Source organism: Polypterus senegalus, chromosome 7, assembly GCF_016835505.1.
Source record: "Polypterus senegalus isolate Bchr_013 chromosome 7, ASM1683550v1, whole genome shotgun sequence".
NCBI classification, from domain to species: domain Eukaryota; kingdom Metazoa; phylum Chordata; class Cladistia; order Polypteriformes; family Polypteridae; genus Polypterus; species Polypterus senegalus.
The window spans coordinates 67414357-67433319 of record NC_053160.1 but is presented as its reverse complement, the minus strand read 5'-3'; the positions used below and the strand labels follow the sequence as shown (position 1 = coordinate 67433319).

At 36.9% G+C, this 18963-nt stretch overlaps 1 protein-coding gene across 1 annotated transcript in view; it reads left to right on the top strand.

Annotated features, from left to right (window-relative positions):
- Positions 1–18963, top strand: part of wrn (WRN RecQ like helicase) — a 188558-nt gene that overhangs the window by 33159 nt on the left and 136436 nt on the right. The window contains 6 exon segments of the mRNA XM_039758781.1: positions 8130–8235; positions 8495–8903; positions 12329–12406; positions 15638–15785; positions 16207–16282; positions 16643–16710. Coding sequence (XP_039614715.1) covers positions 8130–8235; positions 8495–8903; positions 12329–12406; positions 15638–15785; positions 16207–16282; positions 16643–16710 — 885 coding nt within the window.

The following is an 18963-nucleotide window of genomic DNA, read 5'->3' as shown; positions in this document are numbered from 1 at the left end:
CTTTTATAGTGTAACTAGCCAACCCACGGCGTATCATACGCCGCATAATCAGGCCGGTTTTTTAATGATTTTTAAGCACAGGGAGAAAATTAACATTTGAAAAATCGGAAATGTAATAAATCAGCAAGAAAAGCAACATTGTAACAATGCACGGAACGAACCAACACACAATCGTCCGTGCGGCACTCAGGCGCGGAGGTTGGAATGGGCGGAGAGGAGAAGGACGTCCACTCGCTGCCTCCATCGTGCTAGTCTGGTGATTTCTCGTCCAGTATGCACTGCCTGCTCATGTGCCCACCTCTAACTCGTCACTCGAGTTGTTGTCGTTTGTGCGCAGTCCAGATGCAGCTGTGACTCACGTAGACTTTTCATTACTCTGTGCGGTTTTGGCTGCCTTTCTATATATAATCAACCAAGACACCCAACCATGGTGGTAGCCAGGTGGGAGGGCGGTGTGTACAAAGTGCAGGAGCATCTAAGAAGACGCATGTTTGTCACGGATGCGAATTGCTGTATGTAGCGTGTAAAACACTTTGCTATGGTGCACACGGTCGTGCGTCGTAACCGAAAACACGGTTTTTAAAGACTGCTTACTTCATTGTGTATACGACTGTAGGTGAATGAAAAGATGTAACTCTGGAGAGGGCAACATACAATACAGCGGTTTACATCCACGACAAATATGAATCTTCTTAGATGGTGCTGTCGCGTCCACCCACGCTCTCGAAGCACACACACTGCCTGGTCATGTGACCGCTCGCAAGAGCAACTAACAGAGACTCGCCCACCAACTGTAAGACCATGGGATACCCCTCGCATACTGCTCTACATGCCGCATACAGCGATTCACATCTGCGACAACCAAACTGTTTTACATACTGCATACAGCGGTTCACAGCCGCGACATGATTTTTCTTAGATGGTCCTGTCGCGTCCACCCTCGCACTTGAAGCATACACACTGCCTGGTCATGTGCCCGGTCGCAAGAGCAACTGACAGAGACCCGGCCACCGAGTGTAAGACCATGGGCAACCCCTCGGAAACTGTTTTTTCACGCTTCATACAACGATTCACATCCGCGACAAACAAACTGTTTTACACACCGCATACAGCGATTTACATCCGTGACAAACATGCCTCCTCTTAGATAGTCCTGCCGCGTCGTGTGGTGCCTCTGTGTGAACCGGTCAGGCACAGAGAAGGTCGGCTGCTGAGAGAGCATCTCGACTGTTGCAGGGCCTGCATTGGTGAAGCAGGTGAGACGGTAATGAAACAGAGGCACAGGGCTTATTGGTTTTTAAAGACTACTTCCTTCATTGTGTTTTAACCTCAGTTTTAAAGGACTGTTTTAAGGATCCCATGGGATACCCCTCGCAAACTGTTTTACACACTGCATATAGCGATTCACTTCCACGAGAAACATGCCTCTATGAACAGTCAACGTGGCTCCGAGCTGCATGTGGACTCTACGACAGACGAACATAAATGACGCCATTTTTCCTGTGTTGTCGCGGCCGAGTTGGTGGGCGTGGTTCTGCGAGTTGTTGTCGTATCCAATGGTCTTAGAGTTGGTGGGCGTGGCTTCTTCCTGCGTGCGCCATGGGCGTCTCACTTGTCGGCGGCTTAGTGAATCCACGCCCCTTCCGGAGTGCTTTCCATGGTTGTCTTTAGTGAATTATATATATATATATATATAGATAATGCATTAGGTAGGTTCAAAAATAATTTGAACTTTAAATGCTGGCGGCATGGTGGCGCTGCTGCCTCGCAGTAAGGAGACCTGGGTTCACTTCCCGGGTCCTCTCTGCGTGGAATTTACATTTTCTCCCCGTGTCTGCGTGGGTTCCCTCAGGGTGATCCGGTTTCCTCCCACAGTCCAAAGACATGCAGATTAGGCGATCCTAAATTGTCCCTATTGTGTGCTTGGTGTGTGCTCTGCGGTGGGCTGGCACCCTGCACTGGGATTTGTTCCTGTCTTGCTAACCTGTGTTAGCTGGGATTGGCTCCAGCAGACCCCAGGACCCTTTGTTAGGGTATAACGGATTGAACAATGACTGACTGACTGACTTTAATTGCTGAGCAGCAAATATTGCATACATAACAAAAAAGTGCTGAAGCGCCTATGCCAGTTACATAGGTCTGTCCCTAAATTATTCAAATAAGTTAAAAAAAATTTTTAGTGATTGTTGGTAAATTTAAATGAGGTTTATAATGCACGACAAAAGTAATAGTCAGTCTCAGTATCCAGTAACATCACTGAAATATCAAAATCTATCAAAAATATTGCAAAACCTAAGTGGCTTTGGGTGAAACTGTATATAACCTTTAGTAAAATGTTTGTTTTTCTTATTTTATTGAATTTATTGAAAGCATGTAACATTCCATATAATCAAGTCAAACTAAATTAAATTCAACCACCACCCATGAGAAACAGAGAAAGAACAAGCCAGAGTAAAACTTTTGAGAGTAGTAAAGAGGGAAGGAAGTTCTTCTCCCCAATATAAATGCTTATAGTAAAATGTTATTGATTAGATAATGCCAGGTTTTTAAAAAGTTTTGGTCAGGTCAATTTAAGTGATTTTTTCCAATTTCAAATAGTATATACGTAACATCAGTTACCCACTGACTTAAGAGTTGGGCTGTGTAAATAATATTGGTTTGTACTTACCAAAAGTGGTCCAAGGGAGGACGACCAGTGAAATGGTGACAGGGTCATTGGTGCCAAGGCTAATTGATATGTGTGGGGAGCAAAGGCTGTTCATCTGGTTCTGTCCCACACAAGAGCTACTGTAGAACAATCTCTGAAAAACATAATGCTGGCCATGAGAGAAATGTGTCATAATACACAGTGCATCACAGTTTGCTATTTATGGGGTTTGTGCAGCAGCAAACAACAGCAACAACATCTATTTATTTTTTGTATAGGCCAAAATCATGCAACGAGTGCTGCTTTAACAGGTCCTGTTTTTTGACACCATTGACTTCTTATTAAAGCCAGAAAAAAAAAAAAAAAAAAAACATTATAGGGCAAAAAAAGGAAGAAAACTTGGGAAAGGCAATTCAGAGAGAGACCCCATAGAAAATAAATCATCCTCTTCACAGACCTACTGTAAATGGCCAATCTATCATTGCCACCTCAGAAATACAATACAGTAGTACAATAGTAACACTACAAAGCAAAATATGAGAATAAATTATAGCACATATGAGGATTTAGATTTATTCAGAGTCCTGCAGACCTTGGCCAACAAGCTGCCTTCCCCCTCACTGGCCATTCCACAGCTGAGTCAGCCCAGGGCCAGCCAAACTGATGAAAGGACCCTTCCAGCCTATGATTTCAGTGCTCCTTTATCAGAGATGACTTTTTCCATAGGCAGGCAAACAACTTGGCAGTAGAGCAGTGGCACGAAGTGCCAGTTGTGAGTACCAAGAAGAGAAACAGAGTAAGGTAGTGTTAGTAACAAATTGTAGATATTACTTTTGTTTTAGTACTAAACTGGCAAAGTGGTTACAATGCCCATGTTGACCTCTGTCCACTGCTGAAAGTGCCTACAATAGGAATGTGAGCATCAGAACTGAACCATGAAGCAATGGGAGAAAGGGGCCTGGTCTGAAGTCATGTTTTCCTTAAGATCATGTGGATGGATGGGTGCGTGTGCATTACTTAACATGGAGAAGAGATTGCAGCAGGATGCACAATAGGAAGAAGGAAACCCATTAGGGCCATTATAATGCTCTGGCTGGTGTTCTGCTGGGAAACCTTGGGTCCTTGCATTTACATTATGTGGAAGTTATTTTGACATGGATCACCTATCTAAAAATTGTTTCAGACCACATATACCCCTTCATGGCAATGATATTCCCTGAGGGCAGTTGGCTTTATCAGCAGGATAGTATGCTGATAAACTGCAAAAATTGTTCAGGAATGGTTTGAAGAACAAGTAGTTGACGAATAGAGTCGACTTAGCTTCCAAATTTCTCATATCTTAATCCAGTCGAGCATATGTGGGTTTACAGGATTTAAAGTATTTGCTGCTAACGTCTTGGTGCTAGATACCACAGGACACCGTCTGATTTTATTGTGGAGTACATAATGCCTAGACGGACAGAGATGTTTTGGTTGTGTGAGGAGAACGTACACAATATTAAGCAGGTGGTTTTAATATTGTGGCTGATGTGACAGATTAAGGGCTATTGCTCGCACCCTTGTACCCTCAGACACCACGTCAGACACCAGATAAAAGTCCAATTATTATTTATTATTATAATAATGTGCACAAAGCACACTCTTCTCCACAATACTCAATAACAAACAATAAACCAATCCTACACTCCCAGACGCTTAGCCACCCTGCCTCCCAACTCAGCTCCTTGTCTGGGAGCTCCCACAGTCCTTTTATACTCCCTGACCCGGAGGTGTTCCTGCCCAACAGTCCACAAGTCCTTATTCCTTCCGGGTCAGGGTAAACAATGCTTTTTCTCACCCCGGAAGCCCGTCGCTCTTCCTATGACGAACTTCCGGGTCATAGGGCACAAAGAACTCTCCGGTCCTCCCTGCAGCTCCCTCTCGTGGCCTCCATGGCATCCAGCAGGGCGGTGCATAAAAACTCCATTGTCCATGATGCCCTGCTGGTCTTCTGGGGACCTCCATGCTGCAAGGAGGGCTCCACCTGGCGGCTTGGGGGTATTGGCCGGGATAAACAGCCGGCCATCCTCCACACTGATCAGTGTGTACTATATTTGATTCACGTCTAATTGTAATTTCCTTATATTTGTTTCAGAAGTTCTCTTAGAAATATATAGCACTTCCATCAGGTAGCATGCGAATGGAAAGCTTAATAGATTTTTTCAAATGTTTAATTTTGCGCAGGAGACAATTGTGCAGTTTTATTATTGTATATATAACTGGGACCCCTCCTTACATGTATTTACTCTTTTGTACTTTGAGTATTTATTATTATCAGATAGCCTTGATGTGGATAGACTGTTAATTAATGATTTGTTATTTAATCTGTCTTAATTTCAGATGTTGCATTTCAATGTTAAAAAAAAACATCTCTGAAATCTTAAAAAGGGCACATTTTACTAGCTTATAAAATAAAATAGCATATAATGCCTTGAGAAACAACCAATTTTTGTGTCACCCTCATCCTGTTGACAGATATTCAGAGCAGGTACTGAAAGATAATTTACTTAAAACACTGGGGCTTGGGTTGGGGCTTGTAGTTGTTTTTCCATGCTAAAAAAATTAGGCACAACTCAACATTAGTTTTTCATTTAAAACATCTCCTATTGCAGCCAAATATTGTTATACCTAATTTTCAGTCTTTGGGGTATGGGAAGAAACCATTGTAATTGTATGGATGCAGAAAGAATGTGTAGACACCTCAGAAACTAATTAGACTGGGATTTAAATTCAGTTCTTCAGAACTGTGTGTAAACAATGTTAATTACTACACTCTCCCCAAAATATTCTATAGTTTCATTTTTGTAAATGGTTCAATTATCAAGTTGAAAAGAATGTAACTAACAATTCACATCCTGTATTGACCATTTTAGAGTAACGAAAGTATCCAACTCGGATCTAAGCAGGTTTATCACTGTCCAGCTGTGTTATTTCGATAGATAGATAGATAGATACTTTATTAATCCCAAGGGGAAATTCACAAAATATAATTTCAAAATATATCATTTTTGCTATGCAATACTTAGTTCCTAGGTATATAGGAAATAATGATCCGGACCAAACAATGTAACCCATAAATACCGTATAGTATATCTGTCAAGACTCTATTGAGGATCTACCTCAGCAGCCACAGATACAAGGTAGGGTCCTATTGCTGTTATATCAGAGGGCATAGTTACATACATGACCATAGACACATGTCAGGATTCCATTTCTAGCACATTTGGCAAAACAGTTGTATGCATACTCTCATAGTATCAGTTTTGACTGATAGAATATTCTTGACTGGGAAAGAAAATTAGAGAATTTTGCAGGAGGAACCATGAAGGTAGTGAGAAATTGGAAAAGTGACCGAAAAGTCATTCCTGCTCCAAAATTGGCACAGAATTCATAGTTCTGTTGTAAATATGATAATAAAATAAGGAACATCTGAAGTGGCAAGTGGAATGACTTTGTGTTAATATACTGAAATACTGCATATGTAATATACAGTACCACTTTTCCCTCAGGGTCAATATATACTTCTCTAGGTATATAACACACAGAAGCATTATCAGCAATGAATAATACTAAATAATTAATAAATAAAATATTTACAAAATACAAAACAAAAAACAATTCAGTAACAGAATTTAAAAAATAGCATTTCAAAATATAACAGAGACTGAATAACTAAAAAAAAAAAATGAGAGCCAGGGATGAAACCTTGTCTATAGGATTCTTGTTGTAAAATGTATTAACAGGAATTCGAACAAATTACTCTCACAAAGAGGTTGGAAAATTACCTGTAGTAATTTGTTATGGTGTGGTGCCTGTTTAAAAATTCAGACACAACATCTGGGATCATATCCCTAGCAACTGATTGCCACTTAGTGGCAAAAGGAGCAGAAAGTGGAGTTGCCCATAAGAAAACAAAATTATGTTATGGTAGTCCCAAAGCATGATGTTTAAAATAAAAGAAGACTAAATATGTATTGTACCTTGAAAATGAAAGTAAAATTGAAGTCCCCATAATTCAAAACCAAAATAAAACGTTTGTGCACTGTAAACAAAAATGCATCTAACCGACAAAAAAATTAATAAAACAAACTAATGTAACAGTCTATTGCTTGTGCTCTCTAGTTTGTTTTCTGATAAAAGAAAATTTGTTATAAGAAATAAGAATTTTTCTGAGTGTAAACAGTCTTTTTCAAGAGGAAACAGTATGTTCGACATTGAACAGCTTTAATTTGTTAACACTGGTCATCTACAAAGTTTTATCTTTTTGTTAATGTTATCTTATGTTAAAGCAAACAAGCAAAATTGTATTTTTTTTAACTTTAAAGCTATTCCTAATATCTCACTTAATGTAAATTTTCTTTTTACTTAACTTTTGAGGCCCTTTTCTTTGTTCAATGTTTATAGCACTGAAATATTTTTATATTTAAAATGTGCTTGTTGATAGTTTATTTTAGCCTTTTGAAAGTGTCTTTTACTGATGGTAGTGTGTAACATGCTGCATATACCATCCATTCACAGTATGACATAGTTTTCTATTTGCTTGGTTTTTACAAACCCAAAATTATTCTTGAACGGCTTTGATCAGAAAGGCTGATAAGTGCCTTTAGGATCCTTATTGCATGTGGTGACATACTGTAGGTTGGGTCGAACAGTAGCCTCAGAATTGTATAATATCTTCTGTTTGTGTTTTTAAATGTAACAGTAAAAGCCTCATTTTTTTAAACATTTTTAATAACATCAATGCCTAACTTTTGTTGTTTACTTGATTTGAACACAGTGTAAGTTCCACTTATAAAGAGATTAAAGAGACAGCTCTTTTTACTTAACAGAGCCAAAGGACACTGGCACAGCAAAGAAATTTGTTGAATACATGTAAGAGATAATGAGTGATAATGCAGGGCAGGGCTGGATCTAAAAAGAAACATCATGGGGAGAGAGTTACAATGGCAGCTGAAAAGGCTTTGCAGCTGCCGCTGTGGGATTGCCGGGGCAGCTAAGTGGCACTTGTCCAGCAAGGGCAACAGACAGAGAAGCCAGTGTGAATGAGAAGTGGCCCAAATAGAAGAATACAGTGCTTCCTAGATGTCAGGTAACCCAGCAGGTGGATATCTGGGTACCTTTTCAGCTATACCAGATAGAGACCCTAAAAAAGCAATGGCAGAACACAATGAAATTTTTTCTTACATTAATAAAACAGTCTTGTAAGAACTACTCGGGCCATCACTAATTTATTGTGAAAGTAGTTTTGTTCATTACTTTGTTTGCTAATATCATAGAAGGATACTTTTAAGACTGCAGCATTGTAAAAAGTTAAATAATGAAAATGTATTTAAAAAATCAGAATAAGTTAAAATATAGAAGCTCTCAATATTACATTTGTAAAGTATAGTTAAAATAATTCTTAGATATTTCAGTTAAAAGCTTTCTCACATATTATTTACAGAAACGGCAGCTGTGCATGAAGATATCAAGGAGAAGCTCCATTGTTTATCCATGGAAATGCAAGAACTGTCTACTCAGGTTCCAGAAGAAATAAAAAATATTGAGGGGTGAGGCAAAGGAATATGGTAAACTAATTTCACTAAAAGGAGTTGTGCATGTTTTATAGCATTTTCAGCATTAGCTGATTTTTTTTTAATTTATGAGGTCTAATTTTATAATGTGCATTAAATGCAGTGCAGCTCTGTTCTCTATAATAATCACAGAATTTTTCTGACATGAGACATTATTACATTCTGGTGCATATCTTCTTATTCATATTCATACATACATTGTTTTTTTACCCCCTCTCATTGCTTTTTCTTACAGAGCAAAAAGTATATTGGATGACATTTCTTTAAAGCTGAATAATTTAAGAAGCCTTCTAAAAGGGGATGTATTTAAAGAGGAATTTTTGAAAGAATACCATACTTTGTTGCCAAAGGTTATTGATAAATCATCTGACTTAAATGTAATTCATAACGAATATGAATTAAATCAGAAAAGATCCACAGATAGTGAAAGTGACAAGCAAGGAATGCACATAATAGCTGAAGCAACTGATGTACTAAAATGTGCTCAGTCTAATCTAAACTGTGAGATTTCTCATCAACAACAAAATGAACATGTCCAAAGGGAATGCATGATGTCACTGGATATCACAGAATATGAACTTCAGATGCTAGAGAAGCAAGCAATTGAAGAAAATGATTTAGAGGAACATGCTATTTTGGCACAGGTAAGGAGGCACTGTTTTTGCCCACTGATAAAAATGCTAGAATACATGTTTAGTTTTTGTAATTTCCTTAATCATCACTGATAGCATGCTTTTTTTCCACCAGTAAAACATAAGTTTTAACTTCTTTTCGCTAGTTAGTTTTACATGGGAAATGGAGAACATGCATGTTGTGGATGAAGCAATCTTTGAGAAAATGCAGCTCACTTACAGTGTTTACACATACATGGCAGACATAATAAAGCATGCCAATACAATTTAGTTCTTGTGGTAATAGGGGGTCTCTTTGGTTAAAAAAAAAAAATAAAAATCAGTCACATTTTCTGAATAGAGTTACAACAACATGGGCATTTGAAGTGTAGCAGTTTAAGTCAAAGGAGGACAGGAGTGTGAAACATACACTTATGAAAAAATATAAGATTAAAAACACAACACCAATTTACATCAGCCCAGATGCTTCTAGTGTTAAATGATTTGATCTCTTTACTTATTATAGTACTTCTTAGAGGATCTCAGTGCCCCACGGTGCACAATTTGAGAACTGCTACTGTATACAGCTGCTCCTCTGCAGAGGGACAGGGCTGAACAAGGCAGGTATCTCAGACAGTTTAAGACAATTGCTTCACACAGTCAATCACTTATATTCATCCATCCATTTTCTAACCCGCTGAATCCGAATACAGGGTCACGGGGGTCTGCTGGAGCCAATCCCAGCCAACACAGGGCACAAGGCAGGAACTAATCCTGGGCAGGGTGCCAACCCACCGCAGGACACACACAAACACACCCACACACCAAGCACACACTAGGGCCAATTTAGAATCGCCAATCCACCTAACCTGCATGTCTTTGGATTGTGGGAGGAAACCGGAGTGCCCGGAGGAAACCCACGCAGACATGGGGAGAACATGCAACCTCCACGCAAGGAGGACCCGGGAAGCGAACCCGGGTCTCCTAACTGCGAGGCAGCAGTGCTACCACTGCGCCACCGTGCCGCCCCATCACTTATATTTAAAAAAAAAATATATTACCATGTGATATGATAATTGTGCATGAGTACAGTTTATCCACTATTTCTCTGATTTCTGTCTATGTAGAAGTGTTTGGTCTATCCCTGTACTGATAGGTGACATCATTTTATATGAGAGAGGCATGGTGATACAGTAGTTAGCTGTAGTTGACAGTTCAGGTCACATTTTTGCTTACTATAATTGCTCCAGAATAATTGGCAGAAGATTTCTTAGCCCACAATTACAACTAAAAGACCACTGCATCTTTATAACAAATTCAAAATTAGTTGTTTTTCTCCATTGACTTTGATACATTTCACAGAGTTTGCTGAAATTTCTGAACCTTTCAACATTTTCTCTGAACTTAAGGCAAACAAGTTCAATTGGGTTTGCACTACTAGTTAACAAAAAACAAACTTGCTTCATCCTAAGTATCCTAAGATGTGAAAAGTATTTTCTTTATAAACTTTGTTCATGAATGATCAATTGTTTTTTTGTTTCATGATCTGAAATAACCCCAGATTAACTTTTATTAATGCAACACCACACATTAACGCAATGCAACATATTCTGGTTATTTTAGAGTATTAAAAAGCTTAAATGTTTTTCTGTTTGTAGTTGGTTAGTATTTTCACTGATTAACTTCTTTGCCCAAAATTTCATCATATAAAATTTTATATTCAACACACTGGAATTACTAATAATTCAATTTGGAAAAATTGTTTTGTCTACAGATGTGGACGAATTTGTTGGACCCTTACAGCTCATTCAAAAAGTTGTGCATGTCCCTTGAAAATTAATTACATGAAAAAGCTATTGTTCCATGTATACCTGCGTATCTTTGATGTGTCATTGAGTAAAGCAAAGCAAAAGTGAAAACAGATTATTGCTTATTCTATTAAGATATTCTGAAATGGCCTGGCCTTCATTTGTTGGTACCATAAATAATTGGAATAGAGTGATTTTTCAAACTAGCTGTTTTCTTTAATAGGCATCACAGATGTCTCCAATCATGCAATTCCATAGAAAATAGGCCAAACAAAGCAAGGGGGGTTTAGTTATCTGAAGAGATCAGAAAGAAAATTACAGATGAGCATGTTATAGGCAAATGTGATAAGACGGTCTCCAAGCAGCTTGATGTTCCTGTGACAAACAGTTGCTAATATTTTTAATAAGGTGAAGGTCAATGGGAGTGTAGCCAACTTTCTTAGACATGGTTGTAATAGGAAAATCGACCCCATGCCATAGACATGCCACCATACTTCTGGAAGAATGTCCCTAGAACAGAAGAAACAAAACTAGAGCTTTTTGGAAAGTCACATCAGCTCTCTATCCACAGATGAAAAAATTAAGCTTAAAAAAAAAAAAAACAGCATACCTACTCTTAAACATGGGGGAGGCTCTGTTATGTTTTGGGGCTACTTTGCTATGTTTGGCTCAGAGTGCCTTGAGTGTGTGCAGGAATCAATGAAATCTCAAGACTATCAAGATATTCTGGAGCAAAACTAGTAAAACATACTGTCCGTGGTCAGAAAGCTCTGTGTCAGTCACAGGTCATGGATTCTCCAACAACACACACAGATAAAAGTGCTCAAGAATAGCTAAGAACAAAACTTTGGACTATTCTAAAGTAGCCTTCTATGAGCCCCGATTTGAATCCTATCAAATATCTACAGAAAGTATTGAAACACGTAGTCTGAAAAATTCATCATTCAAACCTGATACAGCTGGAGCAGTTTGCTCAGGAACAGTGGTCTACTACCTGTTGATAGGTGCAGAAGTCTCATTAAGGATACGTGAATATCTTGTTTGCAGTGATTGGCTCTAAAGTTTGAGCAACAAAATGTTAGGTTAAGGGTCCCATCATTTTTCTCATGATGTTTTCATTTGTGCTATTTGAAATATTGTGGATTATTCATCTTCTTTCTTTGGGGGTGTACCAACAAATTTGTCTATGTAATAGTGAATTCATTTATGTTGGGTCCACTTTAACATTTTACATTCATAAATGGGTACTACCACTGAAATTTGTATTTCTGGCAATGGTGGCCACTTCCACAGAGCCGTAAGGTGTATTTTTTAAACTGTGATCTTTTTTTTGGATTATGTATACTAATTTTGCATGCAGCAATAAGGAGCAAAGTTGCAAGTCTTGCAATATATTTACAATGTTTTTATTTCATTTTTTAAGTTTGTATAATTTATTTTAATGTGTAAAGATTATGTATATAGTTTATAGAATATTGAAAATAGAAGCTTAAGTAATTAAGTTAATTCTAATAAAAAGTAAAGGATACATTATATAATATTTATCTTCAAAGAAGAAACTTATTTATTTTATTTATTTGTATTCTGGAGTTGGGTTGTTAACCAGTATATCAGATTGTCATTTTAAACTAGAATATGCTGTACTTTCAGGATGACAATTTAGTGGATGAAGGAGCGGATGTGTCCTTTGCTGAAAATGATGAAGAACTGGAACATGAAATGATCAAGGTATTCTTTCCAGTAAAATATTAGAACTGTACAGAAATTGGAATGCAGAGTATTGTCATTAGACAATTCTGTCCCTTGCTTTTGATATGTTTTATGAATAAATCAATTCTGCAGAAAGTTTTAAACTGAACACCTTTTTGAATTTTTCCCAGTAAACTCTTTTAATTGGAAATTTTTTTGTCATGTACAGTAGCCTGTCGAAAAAGATTTTGAACTAGATGTTTTCTCTATGCAATTGTTATTTTTTTCTTATTATGTCTTCAATTTAAAGAACTGATGGGTTTAGTTTATTTATATTTTTTTAATTTGTCTTGAAAATGATTACATACATTTATAAATGAGGAAGTTTTTTGAAAAAAATGTGTGTTTATTCTCTTCCTACCTATGGTCATGCTCTTAAAGGAATACTCCACCCAAAAATATACTCGTTTAATGGTATGTACCCTATGATCTTTGCAGTGATGGGCAAGAAAAAAATTGTAATGTCATGTTTTCATGCAGAATGGAGCTAACAAAGTTTATGCTTTATTGGAAATGGGCAGTAATGTGCGTCACAAGTAAATTAATGGAAGGAATTATTAAGGATAAAATTGAGCAACACATGACAGGAACAGGAGTTTTGGTAAACATTCAGATGGGTTCAGATGAGGGAGGTCGTGTTTTACTAACATGCTGGAATTTTGTGAGGATGTAACAAAATAATACGATTAGAGTGCTGCATATGATATTATTTACTTTAACTTTCAGGAAGCATTCGATAAGTTCCCACATGAGAGGTCTGGCATCAAACTAAAAGAGGTGGGAGTTCAGGGTGTAGTGTGTTGATGGGTGCAACATTGGCTCAGACACAGAAAGCGGGGGGTTATGGTTTGAGGAACTTATCAGAATTGAGTGGTGTCCCAGTCCCTCAGGCAACCGTGCTAGGGCTGCTTCTATTTTTTATATTTTAATTATTTTTGATAGGGATATAAATAGCAAGCTGGTTTAGTTTGCAAATGATTCTAAGCTAGGTGGACTGGCAAATAATCTAGAAGTTGTTGAATGATTACAGAGGGACTTGGATGGCATACTGGCTTGGGTATGTTTGTATTCAATGTAAGTAAATAAAATTCACTTAGAAAGTAAAAATGTTGTTTGAGTACACAATGGGAAGTCTGAAATTGGAAAGTACACTGTAAAGGAAGGATTTAGGAGTCTTAAGTGGACTTGTTGCTATTAAAAAGGCTAACAGAATGATGAGTTATATAGCATGATGTACAAAGTACAATTTCAAGGATGTTATGCTTAGACTTTATAACAGTGATGTCTCTTTTAGAGTACTGTGTACAGTTTTTGTTCACAGCACTAGAAAAAGACACAGCAGCCCTAGAAAAAGTCCAGAGAAGACTGACTAGGCTGATTCTAGGACAGCAGGGGATGAGTTATGAGGAAAGATTAAAAGAACTGAGCCTTTTTGATTTTAAGAAAGATATCAGTACAATGAATTGAGATTGTTACTTTAAAACAAGTTCAGTAGGAATACAGTTGGAAACTTGTTAAGGGTAAATTTTGTGCAAACATTAGGAAATTTTTGTACACAAAGAGAACCATAGATGTATGGAATAAGTGAGTAAGTAGCATAGTAAACAGTAGGACTAGGCTGAATTTTATTTTTTTGGGATTTAAGTGGCTATTACTGGTGATATTTATTGGTCTGAATGGCATGTTCTCATTTAAATTTTTTGCATTTTCTAATGTTGTAACAGAAAACAATATCAAAACTTCCATAAAAAAAACTCTTACATAATCCATGTCAAAGCATTTAGTTGTATACTCATTACATGCAAAATGTGTATATTTTTTGCTAAAATCCTTTGTTAAATTCCCCCAGTAAAATGAAAGCTTACAACCCTGAAGCCCTTTCACATGGGGTCGTGGTTTTGAATTTAAGACCCACCTCACCCTTGATACCCTGTCGAGGAGTCCTGACATAATTTTTCTTTGGCATTTCTCCAAATATTTTTATCGTGGCCTCAAGCCACCCCTGGTGGAGCATTGTTGTCTGCGGAGTTATTTATTGCAATTTGAGGTCACAAGTGTAATTGCTCACTGGTATACCACTCTGCTCAGATATGGGGTTATAACATATGGTTATGACTATGAAAACTCTGCACTATAACCGATGGCAGCATTCTTAATGGGTTATTATTATATAAGAGAGTCTTCATTTATACAACTGATTCTTCTCGTCTCATCAGATTACCTCTTCCATTTCAAACAGCTGCAGTTCCTTTTGAATCTATGATTTCTACCCACACATCTCTGGTCAAACTGCTTCTCTTGAGGAAAACTGCATAACACTTATTCAGACAAGTGTAAAGTCAATTACCAGCAATGTTTTGAAGTATTATTCTGGGGCTGCTATATCTGTAAATTAAAAGCTAAACTGTAATCTCTTCATATGTGTTGTTGCGTGTTCGTTTTTTACATATTTATACACAGACTATTTTTAGAAATCGTTGGGAATTGATTATTTAATAGAATTGCTACTTAGGTTTAATTTTGGTGCTGGTGCTGCCTAATTTGCACATGCAGTTTGATAATGGCAGGATTTTGGTGGTATGTTAAATCTTTGACTTGTAATAGACAAATTATTTTGCTATTCACTGATAGTACATTTTCTCCTAATATGTCATGTTCAATCACATTATCGCACAATTCTGTTGAAACTTCTCTAAATTATTATGAAAGAATATTCTTCCTATAGAATAACTGAATTGGCGGCTATTGCAGTATATTTCTTGCTATGGGATGGTAAACCTTGTTATATGTACCATTCCATAGAAGTATGTTTTTGGATTTTGATGATTTATTTCATGATAACTATGGAGGCATTCAGGCATAATTTTGAAGGAAAATACTTTAGCATAACTTGGTAATTGTAATATATATTTTTCAGAAGCTTGATGGCTATGGTAAGAAACACTGGACTGTATTGGGAAATGTGGAGAAGTGTGACAATGCATTTACAAATGTTCATCACTAGCTATATATTTCATTTTTTTTAATTTCTAAAAGCAATCATAAATTATAGATAAGTTGAGCAAGGCAGTGCTTTATGTACTATTTTGTGTTACAGGATTTTTTACAGCATTATATATTTATATAAACTTTTTTTTAGATTTTACATTATTTCATCTGTCCTGGCAGGAGAAGTAATGTAAGTTTGTTCCCATCTTTCGCTCTTTGCAGTGTTTGGATGAGATGGATAAATTAAATGAGACAGGATGTTCAGTTGATATTAAAAGCTCTGCGAAACACAACTTGCCAAATAAGCAAATAGATATGGCTGTAACAGAGGAAGAAGATGAAGGCATTGAGGAAGAAATCGAAGAGTGGGGTATGCAAGTCTAGTATTAATAAAAACCCTGTTGGGAATTATTAAGGAACATAGTATAAAGATGGCATTGGTTGTTACCATTTTATTGTACTCAGTTACTGCTGCATTGTGATACTCACTAATATTTGTTGTAGATATGATACTGTAAATGAGCTATTCCAGTGCAAGATGTGTGAAACTCTTGTAGTTCTGTGGAAAGTTCTGCAATGGGACTATAAAATGTTGCAATTAAACCATAGCAGTAAGTTCAGTAATGTTACCTGCTGCAATTACAGAACATGAGTTCAATTCAGACTACTTCAGTTTTTTAAACCATGCTTTATTTTATTTGTTTTCAAACATAAGTCTTGTTATTAGGTTATGATTCTGAAGTGTCGAATTTGCCTTATTATAATATTTACTTACTGTTTTCTTGCAATAGACCCTTCTCTTCCAGAACCAAGCTCAAATCATATAAAGTGCTTGAAGATGTATTTTGGCCATTCTAGCTTTAAACCGTAAGTGGTGATTTGTTCTAATTTTTTATTTTAGTTTATTTTTGAAATAGTATTTGTTTTTGAATATTTTAATTCTCATTTTTGTTTACAGTTTTTACCCCAAATAGTTATAAAATAAAAATTATTATCTCAAGGATACATAATCCTGGGTTTGCACCTGGTAACTGTCACTGCAGTGACTTCTTGAGTTTTTATCAGGGTACTGGTTTTCACTTCACATTACAAATATGGAAATGTTAGGGTAATTGGTGATTCCAAATTGGGCCAGTGTGAATGTGTGCGAAAGTGGGTTTGACAGTGTTAATAACATACAAAATTTGCATTCAGGCATTACAGGTATTGTTTTTTTTTTTTTTTTAGTGTTCAATGGAAAGTGGTATATTCAGTTCTAGAAGAGAAAAAAGACAATCTTGTTGTCATGGCTACAGGCAAGTCTATGAATTTATATTCAAATTAGATATGTACTAAATTGCTAAGAATATAAAAAAATGTTTTTCAAAATCTGAAAAAATATCTATTTTTACATTATAACATTATGGTGAGAGGATCTTCTGGTAATATCAGATGACACCGGCTGTGTCAACTTCAAGGATAATTCACTCCTTCTGAAGTTGCTCGTTCTTTTACCCAGAGTCAGAGGTCAGGCAACATGAATAACAATGAGACTGCAAGATTCTGAACAAGATACCAACTTGAACATTGGTAGATGGAGAAAATAAGAGATTAAAGTGTAAGAGAAAGAGTTTCACTGACAGAAACCTATTTCTTTCTTATAAATTGCAGCTATTTGTCTGTGTGCATAAATTTATAAAAAATAGATACTGTTAGGAAATATGGTTCACATGATTTGCTTGAAAGGGGCCCCATGTCACATTTGATGACTTTTCCAGCAATGTTCAGTCTTAGCCTTCATTTCCATAATCTTAGTCAGAGACAGTTGGTGGTGTGCTCCTTTGAAGCCGATCAGCTAATATGACATACCCAAATGCTGAGACCAACTAGTCTTGAGACTGACTGGGGTAAAATAAGACTGGTTTGATTTTCTAATTGGTCACATGGGTTAACACTTTGCTTGCTAGAGTGGAGAATCAGTGAGTGTTCAGCCAGCAGTACAATGCACAGAATGTAGCCACGAGAAGGCTGAATGCACCATAGCTATTAACCCTTCACAAACCACTGGTATAGCACCAGCTCCAACAGGTAACACGAGGACTGTGTTGTGGACCTCACAAACAGAAGAGAAGCTCATTTGTTTGGTGTCTTATATTTTACATACAGTAGTTTTACATACAGTATGTATTTTTAACAGAATGTAAAAAAGAAATAAAGGGCAGAGATTGCTGCTGCAGCTGTTAACACTTACAGTGCTGGTTCCAATACACAGCATACTATTGTATGCTTTCAGAAAAAGGGAAAAACATGATTGTGCTGAAAAATCGGTGTTCACTCTGTAAATGTGACATGGGCTGTGATTTTCAGTTGGTTAATTTGCAGTGATGAGATAAACTACTATGGTTGACAAATCTGAAATATCCTGCGACAAAAAGTTAGATAATGTGAGATCAATCAACATTTTATTTATATAGCACATATTCATACAAAAAAAATGTAGCTCAAAATGCTTTACAAAATTAATAGAAAAATAGAAGACACAATAAAAAATAAACATAAGTCAACATTAATTAGCATAGAATAAGTAAGGTCCGATGGCCAGGGTGGACAGAAAAAACAAAAAAAAAAATAAAATCTGTAGGGGTTCCAGACCACGAGACCGCCCAGTCCCCTCTGGGCAATCTACCTAACATAAGTCAAACAGTCCTCTTTGTATTTAGGGTTTTCATGGAAGGACCTGATGATGATGGTCACGTAGACTTCTGGCTTTCAGTCCATCAATGTTGGTGCATCATGATGCTTTGAGTAGGTGGTGGTGGCGCAGGCCACCACAAAGAAACCGGAAAAAGAAACAGAAGAGAGAGTTGGGGTCAGTACGGATTTTAGATCCACTATGAATAGTTATTGTTATGAATTTCACATTAAGAGTATCAGTATTAAGTTAAAGTGAAGTTATGAGAAGGCCATGTTAAAATAATGTGTTTTCAGCAGTGTTTTAAAGTGCTCTACTGTATTTGCCTGGCGAATTCCTATTGGCAGGCTATTCCAGATTTTAGGTGCATAACAGCAGAAGGCCGCCTCACCACTTCTTTTAAGTTTAGCTTTTGGAATTATAAGGAGACACTCATTTGAAGATCTAAGGTTACGATTTGGAATATAATGTGTCAAGCATTCCGATATATAAGATGGAGTGCGATTATTTAAGGCTTTATAAACCATAAGCAGTATTTTAAAGTCAATCCTGAATGACACAGACAACCAGTGTAGTGACATCAAAACTGGAGAAATGTGTTCGGATTTTCTTTTCCCAGTTAGGATTCTAGCAGCTGCATTCTGCACTCGTTGCAAGTGATTTATGTCTTTTTTGGGTAGTCCTGAGAGGAGTGCGTTACAGTAATCTAGTCTACTGAAAACAAAAGCTTGAATTAATTTCTCAGCATCTTTCAATGATATAAGAGGTCTAACTTTTGCTATGTTTCTTAAGGGAAAAAATGCTGTCCTAGTGGTCTGATGAATATGCGATTTAAAATTCAGATTACAGTCAACGGTTACTCCTAAGTTTTTTACTT